Source organism: Triticum aestivum, chromosome 5B (genome assembly GCF_018294505.1).
Source record: "Triticum aestivum cultivar Chinese Spring chromosome 5B, IWGSC CS RefSeq v2.1, whole genome shotgun sequence".
In the NCBI taxonomy this organism is placed as follows: domain Eukaryota; kingdom Viridiplantae; phylum Streptophyta; class Magnoliopsida; order Poales; family Poaceae; genus Triticum; species Triticum aestivum.
The window spans coordinates 514,421,063-514,444,139 of record NC_057807.1 but is presented as its reverse complement, the minus strand read 5'-3'; the positions used below and the strand labels follow the sequence as shown (position 1 = coordinate 514,444,139).

Here is a 23,077-nt window from a genome sequence, read left to right as displayed (position 1 = left end):
GGCTTTGGTAAACACATAGATGACCCGCGAAACAAAAAACACAAAGGTGGGCAATTTTGACTGAATTCGCAGAATTACAGACAAAGCTAGCGGTTTCATAAATATATATTCTAAATATAGCACAAATTGTTGTGTTTTTTTTTTGTTTCAAAGACAAACAAATTGTTTTGGCTGGAATATATGAGAGCAACTAATTAACGAGTGCTCCTTTGGGAGCCTCATAACGATCAGCGTCACTTGGCGCACTTTTTTGGGTTTTTTTTACTTTTGGTTTTTCACTGGTCTTCCTTAGCTTTTCGATGAAAAAAACATGTTTCTTTTTCTTTCGCGAGAGTCACGGTTTTGCTTCCACGAGAGGCATGGTTTTGATTTCGCAAAAGTCACGCCTGTGCCTCTCGGAAACGAAAAAAATGTGTTTTCTGTTTTTTTTTCGTTTCACGAGTCATGGTTTTGCTTCCGCAAGAGGCATGTTTGTGCTTTCGCGAGAGTCATGGCCGTGCTTCTCTAAAATGAAAAAAAAACGTATTTTCTATTTTTTTTTTCTTTCGCGAGAGGCATGGTTGCGCTTTCGCGAGTCACGGTCCTGTCTCTCAAAAACGAAAAAAATGCATTTTTTGTTTTTTTTCTTTCGCGAGAGTCACGGTTTTGCTTCCGTGAGAGGCACGATTGTGCTTTCGCGAGAGTCACGGCGGTGCCTCCTCGGAAACGAAAAAAAACACATTTTCTTTTTTTCCCTTCCGCGAGAGTCACGGTTTTGCTCCCGCGAGAGGTACGGTTGTGATTTCGTGAGAGGCATGGGTCAGCGTGCCTCTTTCGGAAAGGGAAAAAACCTGTGCTCTCGGTTCGATTTTCCGTCCGATTTTTTCGTGAAAAAAAGTTCGTCAAAACCTATCAATATGGGATCTAGTTTTGAAGATCTCGACGCGAGGAATCCAACGGTGAAAGCGATTCGAGATTTGGACGCACGGTTTAAGAGATAAAACTTTTTAAATAAACGGATCTATAAAAAAAGGAAAAACTCCCCGGTTGCGACAGGTGGCGCATATGCAGCACGCCACTTGTCGCAACCTGAGGAGGTTGGAGTGATCTTCGCAATGAGTACTCCTCAACTAGTTTTTTTAGGGTGGTAAACCGACTTTATTCATGGAATTCCACATGAAGTAGGATACATCTGAGGTCGTGGGGAGCGCCAAACCAGACATGGCGTCCCGGGCCCCTGTTCAAACAAAACTTAGCTAATCTATGTGCTTCATAATTAACAACACGACTCTCAAAAGTAAAAGAAGGAAGCTTTCAGATTTATCTCGCTAATGATTGCTCTATATTGTCCCCGGGCTCTCCTTCTAATGTCAGAAACCACCTCTTGGCAGTCAGAAGCCACTACAAACTGGTGGATACCCAAATCTTCGGCGAGGGCTAGTGCCTCCCGACATGCCACTGCTTCCAAGGTAGCCGGATCAGTGACTCCTTCGATCACCAGCGCCGAGCTACCGAGAAAGTTTCCCCCTTCGTCCCTACATATTGCCACGACAGAACCTCCTGTTCTCCCCCGAACACCAGCGTCGACATGTATTTTGCAGTAACCTGCTGGTGGCTTCTTTGGATACGTGGTTCTTTGTACCGGAATCATCCGGCCCGTCCTTGTTTGCTCTTGATTGCCTCTGAGGGATCCCAGCTTAGTAATAAAGCTCGCAATGAAACCATATGTTGCATGGGGGCTATGAAAAATTGACTCGTGGATGGCCTTGCGCCTTGCATGCCATATTGACCATAGTGTTACCGCCACAAGGACAAAATCATCGTGAGAGAGAGAATCCATCAGTGTGAATAGCCACTGCTTCGCCTTAGGCTCGGTAGTGGTTATGATTTTATGTGTGATCTCCTCGCTCGTGAGCACCCATACGCTTCTTGACGAGGTGCATTCTACCAGTGAGTGATGCCATGAATCCCGAGCACCACATAGACCGCACTAGGGAGAGTCTGTCATGTGGCGGTGAGCATGGACGTCATTCGTCGGGAGTGAATGTTTGGCGAGTCGCCATAAGAACATGCGCACTTTGCCTGGGACCTCAATTTTCCACGGAATTTTCCATGCTCCTACCTCTGCCCTTGAGCTAGACGGCCCCGGTCCCTCTTCAAGCCATGCTTCTCTGCAAGCTCTCATTGCGACTAGCATGTTGTAAGCAGACTTCACCGAGAAATTGCCATGTTTTTCGTGATGCCATGCCCAAAAGTCTAGGAGATTTGTGGTACACAACGGAATCCCCAAGATTACTTGAGCATCCATAGGCCGGAAGGTCGCTTGCACCAATTGTTTGTTCCATGTTGCTGAAGTGCTCAGTATCAGCTCAGACACCAGCGTTGGTGGGTTCACAGTCAGACATCCATAAGGTTGTTTCTGCTCTTCCCTGGGTAGCCAGTTTTGTGTCCAAATAGTCGTAGTAGATCCATTACCAATTCTCATTATCAGACCAAGCTTTAAAGTATCTCTTCCTTCTAAAACCGCTCTCCAAACTTGACTCGGATGGCCCCCTAGATCGGCATCCAAGAAGTCTTTGTTTGGGTAATAGACGCTCTTCAAAATTCTCGCACTTAGGGACTCAGGATTTTGCAAAAGACGCCATGCCTGGCGGGCCAACATTGCTAAGTTAAATCTCAAAATCTTTGAATCCCAAACCCCCCATGCTTTTGGGCCGGGTCATAGATTTCCACGAAACCCAATGAGGTTTTCTTTTTCCCTCTTTACTCCCCCACCAAAATTTCCTGATGAGCATGTTGAGGTGTTCACACATCCCTCTTGGTAACTTGAAACACGACATAGAGAAGACCGGGACTGCCTGGGCCCCAGCCTTAACCAGAACCTCCTTCCTTGCCATGGACATAGCCTGCTCAATCCAACCCTGCACTTTGATCCACAAACGGTCTTTAAGATACTTGAAAGCACCATTTTTTGAATTGCCAATGTCTGAGGGCATCCCCAAATACTTCTCGTTAAGAGTTTCATTAGGGATGTTGAGTGTGTCCTTTATCTCTTGTCTGACAGCATCCGTACCCCTTTGCTGAAATACACCGATGATTTTGAGTAGTTGATGCGTTGTCCAGTTGCTTGACAGTAAGTTTCAAGACCTGGTAGACCTCGTTGGCCCCCACACCTTTTGCCTTGAAAAACAGCAGGCTGACATCAGCAAATAAGAGATGGTTCACTGGTGGCGCCATGGGAGCTACCTGTAGACCATGCAAGTTGGATGACTCACTTCTTGATTTTAAGAGGCACGAAAGGCCCTCTGCTGCTAGCATGAACAAGTATGGAGAAATCGGGTCCCCTTGTCTGATACCTCTTGAAGGGATAAACTGTTGCAACTTCTTCCCATTGAACAAAACAGAAAATTTTACTGTGGTGACCATACTCATGACTATATTCACCCACCTCTCAGTGAAGCCCAACTTCAACATAACTGCTTTTAAATAAGGCCACTCTACCCTATCATAAGCTTTCATCATATCAAGCTTGAGAGCACATGACTGATTTTTCTTTGCTTTATTCCTCTTCATGAAATGCAAGCATTCATATGTTGTGATGATGTTATCAGTGATCAACCTGCCAGGGACAAAGGCTGACTGTTCTTCTGAGACTATATCAGGGAGCACTTGTTTCAATCTATTAGAGTTCACCTTTGAAGCTATCTTGTATAAAACATTACACAAGCTGATGGGATGGAATTGAGTCAGGAGGGTTGGGTTTTTTACCTTGGGGATGAGTACCAATATGGTGTCATTTATACGCTCGGCCGATTCTGTCCCCTCAACAATTCCCAGGATGGCCGTTGTCATGTCTCCCCCACAGGTATCCCAGTGATGTTGAAAAAAGTGCGCCGGGAAGCCATCAGGGCCCGATGACTTTATCGGGAACATCTGGAACAAAGCGTCCTTCACTTCTTGTTGGTTGTATGGTGCATTAAGCATTTCGTCCATCGCTTCTGTTACTTTGACAGGGACTATTTCAAGCACCTGATCCATATCGTGGACTCCCTCGGACGTGTACAGGTTCTGGTAGAAGTTGGTTGCCATAGCTTCCATTTCCACCAAGTTGTCAGTAATCTATCCATATGGTCTCTGTAGCGATTTAATCTGATTCTTCCTCCTTCTCCTGCTAGCCCTAAGATGAAAAAAGTAAGTGTTCTTGTCGCCATTGAAAGGATCGATATGGTTGACTAGAGGGGGGTGAATAGGCAACTAACAATTTTTAAGCTTTTCTTTAACAATTTAAACCCTAAAACAAAATAGGTTGTCTAGATATGCAACTACGTGGACAACCTATATGATGCAATGACAACTAGCACACAAGCAAGCAATAGAAACAACACAAGTAAGCTTGCAAAAGTAAAGGCACGAAATAACCAAGAGTGGAGCCGGTGAAGACGAGGATGTGTTACCGAAGTTCCTTCCTTTTAAGGGGAAGTACGTCTCCGTTAGAGCGGTGTGGAGGCACAATGCTCCCCAAGAAGCCACTAGGGCCACCGTAATCTCCTCACGCCCTCACACAATGCGAGATGCCGTGATTCCACTATTGGTGCCCTTGAAGGCGGCGACCGAACCTTTACAAACAAGGATGGGGCAATCTCCACAACACTTGGAGGCTCCCAACAACACCATGAAGCTTCACCACAATGGAGTATGGCTTCGAGGTGACATCAACCATCTAGGGTGCTCAAACACCCAAGAGTAACAAGATCCGCTAGGGATTAGTGGGGGAATCGAATATCTCTTGGTGGAAGTGTAGATCAGGCCCTCTAAGTGTGGATCGAGCAAATCAACAAGTTTGATTGGCTAGGGAGAGAGATCGGGCCAAAATGGAGCTTGGAGCAACAATGGAGCTTAGAGGAGGAAGAGGTAGTCAACTAGAGGTAGGAGACGCCCCTTATATAGTCATGGAAAAGATCCAATCGTTATCCACATGTTCAGCCTGCGACAAGCGGTACTACCGCTCCAGGGGCACGGTACTACCGCAAGGCCACGCGGTACTACCGTGGAGGACCACGGTACTTCTGCGACAGCAGCAGAGGTCGGGACTTGCCTGACTTGGGTGCAGTACTACCGCTTGCACGGTACTACCGCTCCCCCTTGTGGTACTACCACAAGGCAGGAAAGTCACTGCCTACGAAGAGCGCGAATGAAATAAATTACATCCGTGCCTACTTCCGCTGAAAATGAAAGAGTGCAAAAATCCGACGCGGTACTACCGTGCACGAGGCGCGGTACTACCGTGGAGTCGCGGATGTAAAAAATTACATCCGCTCCTACTACCGTGACGCAGCGGTACTAGGTATGAGGGCCACAGTACTACGACTCCGGGGGAGCGGTACTACCGTGGCCTCCCGCGGTATTACCGCGCAAGACGTGCGATACTACCGTGGGGGCGCGGATGTAAAAAATTACATCCGCCCCTACTACCGTACCGGAGCGGCACTAGGCCTGGGAACCACGGTACTAAGGCTCCAGAGGAGCGGTACTACCGTGACTCCCAGCGGTACTACCGCGGGTGCTTGCGGTACTACCGCTCCTTAGAGCAGTACTACCGCAAGTACAGCAGTAGCCGTCAGATTAGGCACAACTAGGATAACGGAGAGATGCTCCAAAGTGCAAGGGAAAGGAAGGACATGTGTACGTGTTGATTCCACCCGAACCTTTCCGACGCGGACCCCCTCTTAATAGTACGGCTCTCCTACGACTCAAATCCACCAAAGAGAAACGTAGAACAACGCCGTCTTCAACAGTCTTCGAGGGGCACCGAATCGTCTCGTGCCTAGAGATGAAGCGACTGAGAAACTAAAGGCACACGATTAGTCCGCAAAAGCATTGTCATCAATCACCAAAACACTTAAGGGATAAATATGCTCTTACAACCTCCCCCTTTTTGGTGGATTGATGACAATACGGGATTTGCACATAGAAGAGATAATATAGGGCACAGGCAAACCCCTCCTCTCTAGAATATAGACGGGCTCCCCCTAGATGTGTGCAATCTAGATAGATGCTTTGGACTGCATCGCACACAACCTAGGATCAACACTCCCCCTATATTATAGAGACAAAGGCAAGATAACTAACATCTAAGCAGAGCATATCACAAAGGTAGCACAATATATCACAAGCTTGCTAAGATAGATAGAGTGCATATGTCTTACACCATATGAAGTAAAGCAACCCAAAGCAACTGAAACGAGGTTCGAAGAGAAAGCAGCAAACACACCGAACGACGACACAAGACTCGCAAATCCCTACACTCTCTCCCCCTTTGGCATCGAGACGCCAGAAAGGCAGAGAGGACACCTACACACATGGGGTGGCTCAAGCAGGGAACTCATCTCAACCCTCTCCATCGGGCTCCTTGGCAGCAGGGGTGGTCTCCTCGACGTCCTCCTCAGAATCAGTCCACATGTAGCCTTGCTTCTCCATCCACTCGGCCTGTGGAGTGATGCGATCCTCAGAACCGCCAGACACATCCTCACCATAGAGTTGCAAGATCTTCTTGTCCCGGCGACGACTCTCCTTGGAAGCCACGTGAGTCCTGTACTGACCCTTGGCTTGCATGCAGAAAAGAGTCTTCATCTTGTCCTTCAGCTCCTTGGCCCACGAGGGCATAGAGGAACTATGGGAAGACCTGGCAGCATGGTCCTCAGCAACATCCTCTGCGCCAACATCCTCCTCATCAACAGCAGCCCTAGCAGCAGACGCCTCAGCGCGAGTAGTAGTGTTGTCCCAGTGGGACTTGACACAGAGACAGATGGGATCATGGTGAATCCAGTCTGGAGCAAGGAACTCCTCACCAGGGAACATCTTCTCCCAAGTCTTCGAGATCAGCAGAAACAGATAGGGCCCATAGATAGGTACTTTGCGGTTGAACACCGCAAACCGGAGCTCACACCACATGATGTGTGAGACATCAAGTGGCTGAGTCTGAGACGAACGAGCCTCCTCGCAAATGAGCATCATATCCACCATATAGGCATGAACCTTGTCCTTATCACCAATGCGAGGGAACAAGGAGTTGCGAAGATGCGATACATGATATCCAGGAAGGAGTTGAGCACCCATCCTGTCTTGCCATTGGGAAGCGCCTTCTCAACATAGTAGGGCTGAAGCTTGTCCTTGCTAGCAGACTCAGGATTGCCATGAGGGCGAACACCCACGGGAGTGTCAAGCCCGTCATCAGGAACGTGGAGCAAATCCATGAACTCCTTCCAGGTAGCAGTCAATTGACGTCCATCGGACATCCAGGTCATCCTCCTCTCCTCATCAGGGTGAAAGTAGACTGAGGCAAAGAACTGACAAACCAGCTCAGGATCATAGTCAAGGCGAAAAGAGATCACATGTTCAATACCAAACTGCTCCACCAAATCCAGAGCTTCTCCAAAGTACGCACGATGCTTGTCCTTCCTCAGGTGATGCATTTCTATCCATTTGACATCCACATAGGTATTATGCTTGTTCTTGATGACATCCAGATAAATGAGAGTCTGTTGCTTGTTCCAAAACAGTTCACACCCTCTGGCAGGAGCACGGGGATGCACATACGGGTTGAGCTTCCGGAGACGGATGAACTCAGATTGGGGTATCTCGTCCATGCTCTTGTTGGGTTCCTTGTACTTACTAGCTGATGTCTTGACATGGCGCTTGGGGCAGTGGAGCCCTCTGATGCTTCACCTGGATTGCGCAGACGCTTGGAGCCTGTGTCGCGGCTAGGGTTGGAACGGCGAGAGCCACCACCTGAGACACACACGCAAAACACGCACGAAACGCAAAAGGATCAATGTAAAGACCATGGTAAAGCACAAGAAACACATAGGAAGTATACGTGAAAGTTGCCATGAGGTAGATGCGAGCCACGGTAGTACTGCCAGATCCTACGGTACTAAAATTTTAGTACCGCTCCAGGTCGCGGTAGTACCGTGCGAGGCACGGTAGTACCGTGGTTGGAGCGGTAGTAAATTTTTAGTGCCGCAGTGAGTGCGGTAGTACCGCGCCAGAGGGCGGTAGTACCGGACAAGCGGTAGTACCGCGCCAGATGGGCGGTAGTACCGCACCGCGTCAGATCCAAACGACAGTTCGAATCTGAAAAGAACCGTGAAACCATGGCAGTGCTACGGCGATCACATCTAGCACATGACAAAGGACAAGTATAATTCCTACGCAATACTATGCTCCTTCATCCTACTCTTGCTAAGAAAAAGCCTAAGAAACTCAAGAACACACAAGTCTCCCCCCAAAACTAGAGACAACAAACACAACAAAAATGAGAAGAAGTTGGGGAAAGACCTTGGTCCATAGCAAGAGCACGTGGTGGGGAACGATCCCACCGATCGGAATCACGGGAGGGCAGCCGGAGGCGGAGATTCGGCGATGGACGCCGGCTCCATTCTTGAGCAAGGAAGAGAGAGAGATGAGATGGGGAACGGGCGAATGGGTATGGGGGAGTTAGAACTCCCCCTTCCCGTCCTTATCCCCACGCATCCTAGCCGTCGCGGTAGTACCGCATGTCATCGCGGTAGTACCGCTTGGGCGGAAGTACCGCACCGAAGCGGTAGTACCGCTCTCCCAGGTGACAGTAAAAAATTACTGCCGTGTGGGGGCGGTAGTACCGTGCTCCCCTCACGCGGTAGTACCGCAGCTGGCTGCGGTAGTACCGTGAGATCAAGAAAATGCATGTTTCAACACACGAAAAGAGGTCTTTGCAAAGAAACTTTTTGCACAAATGACACCACAAGAACATGAACAACCCAAAGGCAGAAAGACAACAAGAAGCAACCGCGCAACCTAACCTCTCAAAAGAGAGGGCGGTGGCCGGAGCCACCTATGTTTGAGTTAGTTGGTATGGCACCGCGAAGAATTATCCTTGGGCCCATGACCAAAACTCGTCTTTGAAGCACAAGTACCATCAAAAATGGCTAATGTGAAAGAGTTGATCGATTTATGCATAATGGGGGGAGGGAGAGTTCATTGAGAGAACAACACTCCCCCTATGTCCATGCCTACATCTAAACTAGACAACAAGTTGAGTGTGGTGGGAGGGCAAGGGTTCAAGTCACATTGCTCGAATCAATGATATTTAGTGTAAGGGCATATTTATCCCCAAGATGTTTTGGTGATTGATGACAATGCTTGTGCGGACTAATCGTGTGCGTTAAGTTCTTTCAGAGATTCATCCTTTGGCACGAGACGATTATCTCCCCTCGGTGTTTTATTCAAGACGGTGTAGCTCCTTCGTTTCGTTGTTGGTGGACTAGTTTCGTAGGAGTCACCGTACTATCAAGAGGAGATCCGCTTTAGTAAGACTAGGGTGGAATCAACACATACACATCCATATCACACCCGTCGTTTTCTTTCCGCTTCATTGGAGCTGCCTTTTTCCTCTAAGTATGCTTTGTTCTGCCCCAGCGGTAGTACCACGATCCACAGCAGTAGTACCGCCGAAGCTCCCCAGCGGTAGTACCGCTCTCCGAACGGTAGTACCGCTTGGGGTCTTCGGCCGTAGTACCGCAGTGCTTCCGGGCTACTACCGCCTCGATTCGAGAACGAAGTTTTTCGTGTCGGGTTTTGCGGTACTAAGGGCGGTAGTAGTGGCGGTAGTGCCGCTCCAAGCGGTAGTACCGTGCCTACACCCACGGTAGTACCGCCCTGGGGTCAGGGTCCTGTCAGCGCGGTAGTACCGCTGGGTATGAGCGGTAGTACCGCCCTGAGCGGTAGTACCGCCCTTCCCTAGCGGTAGTACCGCTCTGTGCGGGGCTGCTCAGTGGAATAACAGTTGGATTGTTTCCCCCACTATATAAAGGGGTCTTCTTCCCCAAAGTTGACCTACCTCTTTCCCCCAAAGCTCCATTGTTGCTCCAAGCTCCATTTTCACCCGATCTCTCTCCCTAGCCAATCAAACTTGTTGATTTGCTCGGGATTGGTTGAGAAGGCCTAGATCTACACTTCCACCAAGAGAAATTTGATTCCCCCCACTTATCCCTAGCGGATCTTGTTACTCTTGGGTGTTGAGCACCCTAGATGGTTGAGGTCACCTCGAAGCCATACTCCATTGTGGTGAAGCTTCGTGGTGTTGTTGGGAGCCTCCAAGTGTTGTCGAGATTGCCCCAATCTTGTTTGTAAAGGTTCGGTCGCCGCCTTCAAGGGCACCAATAGTGGCATCACGGCATCTCGCATTGTGTGAGGGCGTGAGGAGATTACGGTGGCCCTAGTGACTTCTTGGGGAGCATTGTGCCTCCACACCGCTCTAACGGAGACGTACTTCCCCTTAAAAGGAAGGAACTTCGGTAACACATCCTCGTCTCCATCGGCTCCACTCTTGGTTATCTTGTGCCTTTACTTTTGCAAGCTTACTTGTGTTGTATCTATTGCTTGCTAGTGTGCTTGTTGTCTTTGCATCATATAGGTTGTTCACGTAGTTGCACATCTAAACAACCTATTTCATTGCAAGGTTTAAATTGTTAAAGAAAAGTCTAAAATTTGTTAGTTGCCTATTCACCCCCCCCCCTCTAGTCAACCATATCAATCCTTTCATTTAGCTCTTGCCTTAACTCGCGAAATCTTGCTTCATCCAAGGGCTTCGTGAAAATATCTGCAAGGTTATCATGAGTGTTGACATACTTGAGCTCGATCTCCCCTCGCCGAATGTGATCCCGGATGAAGTGATACAGAATCTCAATATGCTTCATCTTGAAGTGTTGCACCGGGTTGAGATAAATCTTGATGGCACTTTCATTGTCACACCAAAGAGGCACTTTGTCACAAAGGACACCGTACTCCTTTAAAGTTTGCCTCATCCATAAGAGTTGTGCACAACAACTACCGGCCACCACATATTCCGCTTCGGTGGACGAGAGAGAGACACAACTTTGCTTCTTGGAAGACCAACTTACCAAAGAGCAACCAAGAAATTGGCACCCTCCGGAAGTGTACTTCCTCTCCACCTTGTCTTCCGCCCAATCAGAATCCGTGTATCCTTCAAGCTTGAAGTTAGCTCCTCTTGGGTACCATAGGCCAAAGTTTGGGGTATGAGCCAAATATCGAAAGATTCGCTTGACCGCCACAAAGTGGCTTTCCTTTGGTGTGGCTTGGAACCGTGCCCACATTCCCACACTCAACATGATATCCGGTCTAGATGCCCAAAGGTAAAGCAAGAAACCAATCATAGAGCGATATACCTTTTGATCCACCGCTTTACCATTGGGATCAATGTCAAGTTGGCACTTGGTGGGCATCAGAGTAGAGGCCGGCTTGACATCACTTAGCTTGAATCTCTTAAGCATGTCTTGAGTGTATTTGGCTTGGTTGATGAAGGTACCTTCTCTTCTTTGTTTGATATCAATACCAAGGAAGAACTTCAACTCTCCCATCGAAGACATCTTGAACTTAGAGGTCATGAGAGCGGCAAATTCTTCATTGAAAGCATTGTTAGGGGAACCAAAGATAATGTCATCAACATATAGTTGGCACAGAAACAACTCCCCTTTGACCTTCTTAGTAAAAAGAGTGGGATCGATTTGCCCTACTTCAAATCCACGATCTTGTAACAACTCGGTAAGGTGGTCATACCACGCACGTGGGGCTTGTTTAAGGCCATAGAGTGCCTTATCGAGTTGATACACATGATCCAGGAAGTAAGGATCCTCGAACCCGGGGGGTTGCTTGACATAAACCAACTCACTAAAAGGACCATTAAGAAAAGCACTTTTCACATCCATTTGTTGTAACTTAAAGTTGTGATGGGAAGCATAAGCAATCAGCAAACGAATGGATTCAAGGCGAGCAACGGGAGCAAAGGTTTCACCATAGTCGATACCCTTGACTTGGGAGTAGCCTTGTGCTACCAATCTTGCCTTGTTGCGAATGATGTTCCCATGAGCATCTTGCTTGTTCTTGAAGATCCACTTGGTTCCAATGACGTTATGGTTCCCCGAAGGCCTTGGCACCAACCTCCACACCTTGTTGTACTCGAAGTTGTTGAGTTCTTCATGCATGGCATTGAGCCAATCCGAGTCTTCGAGCGCCTCATAGACCTTTTGGGGTTCAACACAAGAGACAAACGCGTGATGTTCACAATAGTTTGCTAATTGTCTACGAGTGCTTACCCCCTTTCTTAGGCTTCCAACCACATTCTCCATGAGATGGCCTTTGGTGGTGAGTTTGGAAGCAATCTTTGCGGCACGACGCTCTAATTCCTCCTCGGATGTGGAAGGAGGAGGGTTAACTTGATCATCTTGAGCGCCGTCTTGAGCTTGTTCTTGATCTTGAGCTTGCTCATGATCTTGAACTTGCTCAAGGGGGAGAACTTGACCTTGGGAATCATTTGGAGGTTCACCATCATCTTGAGATTGATCTTTCCCTTGGTCTTGTTCCCGAGGTTGAGGGCCTACACTTTGTTCTTCGGAAGCGTGTGGGTCTTGAGTAGGTGAAGGCTCCACTTGAGTGGAGCATTGTCCTTCTACTTAGGCCACAAGGGGTTCCTCAATGGGTAAAATATGACCAATACCCATTCTTCTTATGGCTTGGGGAGGAATTTCATCACCTACATCACAAGTACCACTTTGCTCCACTTGGGAGCCGTTATTTTCGTCAAACTCCACGTTACACGTCTCCTCAATGAGTCTGGTGGACTTGTTGAGAACACGGTAAGCATGAGAGTTTGTAGCATAACCAACAAATATGCCCTCATAAGCTCTAGCCTCAAATTTAGACAAATGAACACCTTTCTTGAGAATGAAACACTTAAACCCGAACACCCGGAAGTACTTGAGATTGGGCTTGTTTCCGGTGAGTATCTCATAAGGAGTCTTGTTCAAGCCTTTGCGGAGATAGAGCCGATTGGAAGCATGACATGCGGTGTTGATGGCTTCGGCCCAAAAGTTGTATGGAGACTTGAACTCCGCCATCATGGTCCTTGCCGCATCCATCAACGTCCGGTTCTTCCTCTCCGCAACACCATTTTGTTGAGGGGTATATGGTGCAGAATATTGATGCTTGATCCCCTCATCACTAAGAAACTCATCCAAGGTGTAGTTCTTGAACTCGGTGCCGTTGTCACTTCTTATTGTCAAGATCTTTGCATTATGTTGACGTTGAGCTTCTTTTGCAAAGTCAATGACGGTTTGTTGAGTCTCACTCTTCCTCTTGAAGAAGTATACCCAAGTGTATCTTGAATAATCATCCACAATCACCAAGCAATACTTTCTACCCCCAAGACTATCAAAGGATGGAGGCCCAAAGAGGTCCATGTGAAGGAGCTCCAAGGGTCTCTTCGAGTAGATGATAGTCGTGGGAGGGTGAGCCGTCTCATGAAGCTTTCCTTCGACACTGCAAGCATGATCTTTGGCAAAACTAACATTTGTTAGTCCACGGACATGGTCCCCCTTGAGAAGACTTTGCAAAGATCTCATATTGACATGGGCTAAACGGCGATTCCAAAGCCACCCCACATCAACTTTAGACATTAGGCATGTCGCGGTCTTAGTGGGTTGCTCCGAAAAGTTAATCACATAGAGACCGTTCTCGACATGCCCAACAAAGGCTACTTTAAGAGTCTTGCTCCACAAGAGGGCCACGGTATCAATATCAAAGAAGGTGGCAAAGCCCATGAGTGCGAGTTGACGAATGGACAATAAATTGAACGCAAGGGACTCAACAAGCATGACTTTCTCGATCGTTAGATCATGAGAAATGTCAACCTTGCCAAGACCCAATACCTTAGAATGTGAGGCATCATCCCACTCGACATTGGTGGGCATAGATGGGATCTTTTGCACGCCACCACCAAGTCCTTGCTCCCGGTCATATGATTTGTTGCTCCACTGTCGAGCAACCATGATCCCCCACCGGAAGCAAACACCTACAAGAGATCAATGCTTGGTTTTAGGTACCCATTTAGTAATGGGTCCTTTGATGTTAGTATCAAGGGTCTTAGGAACCCAAATAGACCATTCAATATACTCATAAGAAGAACCAACAAATTTAGCATAAACATGCCCATCACTAGCACGGCACAACACATAAGAGGGGTTAAAGTCGCCGGCTTTGTTGGGAGAGATGGCTTTGCGCTCTTTGGCATCACCACTCTTCGCATTGTTCTTCTTCTCCTTAGGAGCACCCTCTCCCTCCTTCACAAAAGTTTGCTTGAGCGGGGGAGGTCGTTTGGTCTTGTTATTCTTCTCCTTGTTCTTCTTCTTGTTCTTGGACTTGGGTGAGAACCCAACTCCCTCCTTGCCCACAACTTCCTTTTGATTGCTCAAAAGATCATTTAGGTTCTTCTCACCTTGTATGCATGACACAATACCTTTCTCGAGTTGTTCCTTCAACTTGGCATTCTCCTCCACAAGATGCACATGCTCACAACACGGGTTAGTAGCATTTGCATTATCAATTAAGACCATGTGAGGAAATGTGGCCTTTTCCTTGGTTAGCTTAACTTGGAGTTGAGCATGAGACTCCTTGAGGTTTGCATGAGCACCTTTCAAGACCTTATGGGCCTTGTCAAGTACATCAAACTCCTCCTTGAGTCTAGCATGATCAACCCCAAGTTTAGCCTTCTCGGAAGTTAGAACACAAGACACAACAAGAGCATGATCAAGATCTTTCTTTAATTTGGCATGGTCATCGTTGTGTGACTCCTCAAGAGCCAAACGATGCCCACGCTCTTCCTCAAGAGCATTAGAGAGATCTGATATATCATCGGCATAGTCATGACTATGACCTTCCATCTTAGAGATGGTTTCTTCGTGAGCCTCGATCATGTCATTGGCTTCACCAAGTTGTTCCAAGAGAGCAACAAAGTGCTTCTTGGATTTGCCCTTGAGCTTACTCATGAAGGACTCAAATTCATTTACCTCCTCATTAGACCCCTTACCATCATCAAAGCCTACCGTCGAAGAAGGGTTAGGAATAATGGTGGTTTTGATGTTGGGGGTTACCTTGTTGGTGGCTTTAGCCATGAGGCACTTGGCGGTGATGTTCTCGTTGGGTGAATCGAAGAGAGACACCCGGGGAGTTATGGCAATGGCAACGGATGCCATAGCCATTGCTTCACTATCTTCATCATCATCGTCATCCCCACGGTATTCTTCTTGAACTACCAACCCGCATGTAGGAGTCTTCTTGGTGAAGTTGTTCTTGTTGGGGAAGGACTTGGCTTTGTCTTTTCGGATGAACTTGCCACCATTGTCTTCCCGCTTCTCGTAAGGACAATCCGCAACGAAATGGCTCACATTGCCACAGTTGAAACAAGTTCTAACTCGTTGCTTGCCCTTGAGGCCACTTGAGTTGTTCTTGTTGAATTTGGGTCTTGTATTCTTCTTACTCCAAAATTGTCTTGAGGCAAGAGCCATGTGCTATTGATAATCATACTTTGTGTCTTCGGGGTTTCTCTCCTCATCTTCTTCTTCTTCCTCTTCTTCCACATTTACCTTGGCCTTCAAGGCAAGGTTGGGATTCTTTGCCCTTTGAGAACGGAGCACCGCATTGTCGGCGGTCTTGTCCAAGATGCTCATTGCAACGAACTCATCCAACACTTCACTTGAGGTCATGGAGTGGAAGTCCGGTCTTTGACAAATGACGGAGGACATGGCCTTGTTGTAGGGCATCATGGCCTTGAGGAACTTGCGCTTGATCCAATTGTCATCCGTGTCCTTGCTCCCATGATCTCGGAGTGCAACCGCGAGTTTGGTCACTCTTCGAAAGAGCTCACGAGGTTCTTCATCTTCTTTCATTGCAAACTCATCGGCTTCATCTTGCACCACTTCGTAGTTGGAGCGTTGAATGCTACCACTTCCTCGATAGAGAGACACAACACATTTCCATGCGTCTTTAGCCATGGCATGAGGTCGAAGATGAGGGAGATCTTCGGGAAGGATTGCATCTTGGATGATGAAGAGAGCACTCTCATTGAATTGATTATCCACGGCTTCTCGAGGGGTGAAGTTGCTTGGGTCATGTGGATAGAAACCTTCTTCTATAATTCTCCAGAGATTAGTATTCACATGTTTTAAATGACGCTTGAAATGATACACCCAAGCATCAAAATCCTCATTTTTCACAATCTTAGGAGGAGGACCGGCATGATTTAAATGAGTTGTGGGAATCGGTCCACCATAAGTAGGAGGTTCCACATGGGCAAAGATGTCGGAGCCATTTCTACCACTAGTAGAAGGGCCTTTTTCACTATTAGCTTCCCCCTTGTCGGAGGTGGCATCTGTCACCTTGTTAGTGGGATCACCCACTTTCATTGGCGAGGTGGATAGTTTAAGTCCTTCTAAGAATTCAGAAAACATGCTTTTAACCTCGGCCTTCATGGAGGTTTTCAATGTGTCTAAAGCCACATTGAATTCCTCACATGAGACCAAGGTTCCACCATCGGCCGTAGACGATATAGGATTCACACCGGAGTGCTCCTCCACACCGTCGTTGGTGTCAACCATACTCTTCGGACGGCAAAGTCCTTAATAAAGAGAAGAGGCTCTGATACCAATTGAAAGGATCGATATGGTTGACTAGAGGAGGGGTGAATAGGCAACTAACAATTTTTAAGCTTTTCTTTAACAATTTAAACCTTGCAACAAAATAGGTTGTCTAGATATGCAACTACATGGGCAACCTATATGATGCAATGACAACTAGCACACAAGCAAGCAATAGAAACAACACAAGTATGCTTGCAAAAGTAAAGGCACGAAATAACCAAGAGTGGAGCCGGTGAAGACGAGGATGTGTTACCGAAGTTCCTTCCTTTTAAGGGGAAGTACGTCTCCGTTAGAGCGGTGTGGAGGCACAATGCTCCCCAAGAAGCCACTAGGGCCACCGTAATCTCCTCACGCCCTCACACAATGCGAGATGCCGTGATTCCACTATTGGTGCCCTTGAAGGCGGCGACCGAACCTTTACAAACAAGGATGGGGCAATCTCCACAACACTTGGAGGCTCCCAACAACACCACGAAGCTTCACCACAATGGAGTATGGCTTCGAGGTGACCTCAACCGTCTAGGGTGCTCAAACACCCAAGAGTAACAAGATCCGCTAGGGATTAGTGGAGGAATCGAATATCTCTTGGTGGAAGTGTAGATCGGGCCCTTGTCACCCAATCCCGAGCAAATCAACAAGTTTGATTGGCTAGGGAGAGAGATCGGGCCAAAATGGAGCTTGGAGCAACAATGGAGCTTAGAGGAGGAAGAGGTAGTCAACTAGAGGTAGGAGACGCCCCTTATATAGTCATGGAAAAGATCCAATCGTTATCCACATGTTCAGCCTGCGACAAGCGGTACTACCGCTCCAGGGGCGCGGTACTACCGCAAGGCCACGCGGTACTACCGTGGAGGACCACGGTACTTCTGCGACAGCAGCAGAGGTCGGGACTTGCCTGACTTGGGTGCAGTACTACCGCTTGCACGGTACTACCGCTCCCCCTTGCGGTACTACCGCAAGGCAGGAAAGTCACTGCCTACGAAGAGCGCGAATGAAATAAATTACATCCGTGCCTACTTCCGCTGAAAATGAAATAGTGCAAAAATCCGACGCGGTACTACCGCGCACGAGGTGCGGTACTACCGTGGAGTCGCGGATGTAAAAAATTACATCCGCTCCTACTACCGTGACGCAGCGGTACTAGGTATGAGGGCCACAGTACTACGACTCCGGGGGAGCGGTACTACCGTGGCCTCCCGCGGTACTACCGCGCAGGACGTGCGATACTACCGTGGGGGCGCGGATGTAAAAAATTACATCCGCCCCTACTACCGTACCGGAGCGGCACTAGGCCTGGGAGCCACGGTACTAAGGCTCCAGAGGAGCGGTACTACCATGACTCCCAGCGGTACTACCGCGGGTGCTTGCGGTACTACCGCTCCTTAGAGCAGTACTACCGCAAGTACAGCAGTAGCCGTCAGATTAGGCACAACTAGGATAACAGAGAGATGCTTCAAAGTGCAAGGGAAAGGAAGGACATGTGTACTTGTTGATTCCACCCAAACCTTTTCGACGCGGACCCCCTCTTAATAGTACGGCTCTCCTACGACTCAAATCCACCAAAGAGAAACGTAGAACAACGCAGTCTTCAACAGTCTTCGAGGGGCACCGAATCGTCTTGTGCCTAGAGATGAAGCGACTGAGAAACTAAAGGCACACGATTAGTCCGCAAAAGCATTGTCATCAATCACCAAAACACTTAAGGGATAAATATGCTCTTACCGCCATGCATAAGCCACTCCAACCTGGCCCGTTGTCTCCAAAGGATTTCTTCTCTATGATAGAGCTTTGTTAATTTTTCGACAATTTTTAATTCTGCATGAGATGGGCCAAATCTGCCTTGGATCGCGTGCAACTCCTGTAGCTCAGCTTTAAGTCGCTGGATGTCGCGTCTGATATGACCAAAGTGCGCTCTGTCCCACTGACTAAGATCTGACGACAACGACGTCAACTTGTCGCTTAGCTCCTGGGCCGAGTCTCCCTGTCGTTGCGCCCATGCCGTCTGAACCACTGGCTCCAAGGCTGGGTCCCGCTCCCATGCAAGTTCATACTTAAAAGAACATGGGCCCCTCCTGCATGCAGCCTCATGCACGTAGTTTACGTATAGGGGGCAGTGGTCGCTACCTGCTGCAGTTGCATGCTCCAGACACGCTGAGAGAAAAGCGATTGACCACACCGGGTTAGCAACGCCTCTGTCCAGCCTGACTCTTGTGTACGTGCCTCCCGACACTTTCTTCTCGAAGGTCCAGTCATTTCCTTTATATCCTATATCTGTCAAGCCACAAGTGTCTAGAGCATCTCTGAAGGCGTCCATTTGGGCCTGACTCCTACTTCCCACACCATCATGTTCATGTGCATGGAGAACTTCGTTGAAATCGCCCAAGACTAGCCAAGGTACGTCATTGGTGCCAACTATTCCCCGGAGTGTATCCCATGTCCTGTACCTCTCAGTCACTTGAGCTTCACCATAAATAAAAGTGAACCTTGTTTTGACCTCGACCATTTCATCAATAACTACATCAATATGATACTTTGAATAACCAGCAATTTCGAGCTTTATTTCATCATTCCAAAAGATTCCAAGACCGCCACTTCTACCCGAGCTACTAACTGCAAAACTTTTATTAAAGCCCAAAGAACCCATCATATTCTGGACCCTCGATCCCTCTATTTGTGTCTCAAGGATGCAAAGTACAGAGGGGGAAAATTGCTTCGTCAAATCACGAAGCTCTCTAACTGTCGCGGGTTTGCCAGCCTCGCGACAGTTCCAACACAGTAGACTCATTGCGCTTGGCGGGACCCCCGCGGGGGCCCGCCAGAACGTGCATCAGAGTTTTTGGGTACTGTCGTGTTCTTCCCACTGTTTTTGTCGCTAGTCATCCCGCCGGTCTTGTTCCTCTTTGTTTCCTGCTTGGTCAATGGGCTGACTGGTGTTTTTGGGGCTGGCAACATCAGCAACTTTCCTGACGAATTTGTTGCTGCCGGCTTGATAACGGAAGCTGAAGGGTCTGTCGCAATGGCTCCCCCTTTTTCTATTATTCTCTGCCTCCCCCATGGTGACATCCAAACCTTGGTTAATATCGTTGCTGAGCTCCCGTGAAGCATTGATATTTTGTGTTGATCCACGTCCTCGTCCTCTCCCCGAGCGGCCAGTGCCTCGTCCGCCCCTTGAACCGTTGCCATCATTCGAGCCTCGTCCATCTCCTGGACCTTTGCCCGGACCCTTGAACCAAGATGCCTTCAGGTCCTTGAAAAATAGATCCTTGGGAGGATGAACTCCATCTCCGCACTCCTTGTATAAGTGTCCAAGGTATCGACATACATCACACCAATCCGAAAGTCTTTCGTACTTCACCCTGAAGATCTCTCTCTGGACTATGTCCTTCTTTCTGACCACCAGAGACACGGCATTCTTGAGCGGTTTGGTTACATCGATCCTCACCCGAACCCTAGCAAAGTTTCCTTCAAAATCCTGGGCCATTGGCTCGGCGTATATGAACTCTCCCACAGTAGACGCGAGAGCCTTGTTTTTGTGAAGGAACCGTTCGGGAAATCATGGATCTGGATCCAGATCTCTATCTTGTTGAGCTCTATCGACGATGGTTTTGTGTAGCCGTCGTAGGGTTCCAGCACCACCGCCTTGCCCTTGAACGACCACTGCCCATCCTGCATCACTCATTCCCAATCACCCAAGCATGCAAACTGCAGCGTATACAGGTTGTCCTCGAGTGGCCTGATTTTCACTTCCTTGGCCAGATCCCAGGCTGCCCACATGTTTCTGAAGAACCAGTATTGGCTGTAGGTTCGGTCCGTGTGAACCCTAGCTATGGCCATCCAACGATTCGCCTCCTCCAAAAGCTCTTCATCCTCGATCACTACATCCTGGAGATCGGCCTCCTTCAATCCAAGCTCCTCCATCATTGCCTCTAGGTCCGACGTGAAGCCGCCCGATCCAAAAGCTGTTCACCCATAATTCTCTTGCCCGAGGTTTCTTCAATCTGCAGGCGTTTGGATCCCAGCCCCCCTTGTCCCTACGTCGCCGTTTGACGCCAGCGAGAGGGGTTAGTGTGTGGGGGGGGGGGGGGGGGGGGGGAGGTGGTTCTCAATCGCCGCTGCCGAGAGGAGTCAGAACCCTACTCCTCAACTAGTGATTTCGAGAATGTATGCTGCCTGCAAAATTCAGCTCGATTTATCATGCCGTGAGCGGTATTTTTTTTGCGTGGGCGTTGTATGGGCTTTGCAGATTATGGGCTGCGGGGGCCTTAAAAGCCCAATCATTGTGACGACTTATAATTAGACCCTTAAACGTAGGCAGATCCAGGCCGCACTCATCGACGAGCCGGCGGCGGCGCAAACTCTGCTTCCGGCGAGGAGCCACCCGGGCAGCGCAGCGACTGGAGAGGCGGCGACCCCGCGCGGGACGCGACCAGGTTTGCCCCTCTGCTCAGCTCATCGACCCCAACTCTGGAACTTGGCCTGTCGATGGTGACTGAGTAGATAGATTTTCGGTGGACTCGCAGATCCCTCATGTCGTTCGCCGGTGTGTCGGTCGTCGACGGCGGCAAGCGCTGCACCTGCGACACGTCGGCAGTCTACGCCGGCGCGGACAGCGGGTACCACCTGCTTATGGTCAGGGACTACTCGCGTACCAAGCTTCAGTTGCCCACCGGCGAGAGCGCCACCACCGGCCTTTTCACGGTGGGAGAATATGATTGGTACATCGAGTACTACCCCAACGGAGAGAACCCAAACTGCCGGGACTTCGTTTCGCTCTACGTCACGAGGCATACCCTCTACGACTGCGACGGCGAAGAGGATGTGGAGGCCAAGTTCAGCTTCAGTCTCGTCGACCAGCTTGAGAAGCACAAGCCAGGGTACATTCATGGAACCAATAAAACTTGCACCTTCTCCAGCAGTGCTCCCTCCTGGGGCAGCGACAGATTTGTGAGAAGAGACGCCCTGGAACGATCGGCGGACCTAAAGGGTGACTGTCTCACCATCCGGTGCGACATCATGGTTGTTTGCAAGGATCACAAAATCGAGGATGCCGCTGGCACCATATCTGACATAAACCAGCATTTTGGCCACCTTCAGAACAAGGTGGGTGCTGATGTGACATTTGAGGTCGGTGGCGAGACGTTCGCTGCACACCGGTGTGTGCTTGCAGCCCGGTCTAAAGTGTTCATGGCGCAGCTCTTTGGCCCCATGAAGGAGGGCGCCGCAACATCCAGCGTCATACAGATCAAAGACATGGAGGCAAAAGTGTTCAGGGCTTTGCTAAGCTTCATCTACACGGATTCACTCCCTGCGATGGAGAAGGACAGCATGGAGGAGGATGAAATGTCAGAAGTTATGGACGAAGGGCGAGAAGAAGCAGCAGAGTTTGAAATGTGGCTGCAATGGTTGGAAGATTTGTTTGTGGCGGCAGACAGATACGATCTCCAACTGCTCAAGTTAATCTGTGAAAAGCAGTTGTCTGAGCACATAAGTGTCAGCTCGGTGACGTCCACTCTTGCTCTAGCTGAGAAGCACCACTGCTGTGGATTGAAGGAGGCGTGCTTGAAGTTTATCCAAGTGCAGTCTCCCTCGTGCTTGCAAACAGTAATGGCAACTAGTGGCTGGGATCATATAGCAGTGACCTATCCCTGGGTTGTGAAGGAGTTCATTGCCAAGCTTGCTTCGAACCAGCGCAAGTAACACTCTGTATAGGGGTAGGTATGTTCCTTAGACCTGCAGTGGCGCTCTTATGCATATATGGATCCTCTTAAGAGAGGTCATAGTCCGTGGCTCTTGTTTTTGTCTCAGTCATGTAATTTGCCTATATGCTGAATATCAACAAAAAAAATCCAACATATGGTCAAATTGTCTCTTCATTATTCTCAAAAAGAAAATGTATCTCTTCATGGAATGGATTAGTCTGTAAATTCAGGCGCAAGCGTCAAAGTTGATTTGCATTGCAACATATGGTGGATAGTGATATCACGTCTAACACTCTGCCTGTTTGTTTTCCTTTTTTTCTTTTGGGAGAATTTCAAACGCAAGAACTATTCATCGGCATCAATCATCTACAGGCAGAGGCAACCTATCCACATGCCCCCGTTTGTATATCCCCAACCGCCCCTGGTGTGTTATTCAAATTAATTTCACAAAATAAGTGTTTGATAGTATCTGGTAGCAGGTCCTTCTCTTGCTAACATCTGGTCTTTATGTCTACGTTATTCTGAATTCTGTTTGCTGATAAAAAAAATTGAGGGTATGAACTGAACTTTCTTGTTAGGAAAAAAATTAATTATTGGAAAGGAACTGTTTGACCTGCCTTCATCACGCTATAGTACCTGCCTTCCTGGCAAGGTAGGCATGGCCAGTTAAATTACTCGAAACAACATAGCACCGAGTAACCAACTGCTGTTGCCAGATGATTACAGGGAAGCTCTGGTTGACCTCAAGATTCTTTTCTGTTGTGTTCTGTTAAACGTGTACAACATGGTCAGGTACTCAGGCGTCGACCTCCATTCTGGTCCGGTCGGCAGCTATTGGATTTATCCATCTTTGTGGTTTGATCAATAGTT

General features: G+C 48.5%; 1 protein-coding gene across 1 annotated transcript; it reads left to right on the top strand.

Moving 5' to 3' along the window:
- The first annotated feature begins 20,797 nt into the window (after positions 1–20,797).
- LOC123112865 (BTB/POZ and MATH domain-containing protein 2) lies at positions 20,798–22,436 on the top strand. The gene is made up of 2 exons (XM_044533965.1): positions 20,798–20,938; positions 21,029–22,436. Exon 2 carries the CDS (start codon positions 21,036–21,038, stop codon positions 22,203–22,205), a length of 1,170 nt encoding a protein of 389 aa, XP_044389900.1. The 5' UTR covers positions 20,798–20,938; positions 21,029–21,035; the 3' UTR covers positions 22,206–22,436.
- Positions 22,437–23,077: the final 641 nt, after the last annotated feature.

What these genes read in the sequence shown, in the direction of transcription:
- LOC123112865 (XM_044533965.1), top strand. Translation starts at nt 21,036, where the DNA reads ATGTCGTTCGCCGGTGTGTCGGTCGTCGACGGCGGCAAGCGCTGCACC.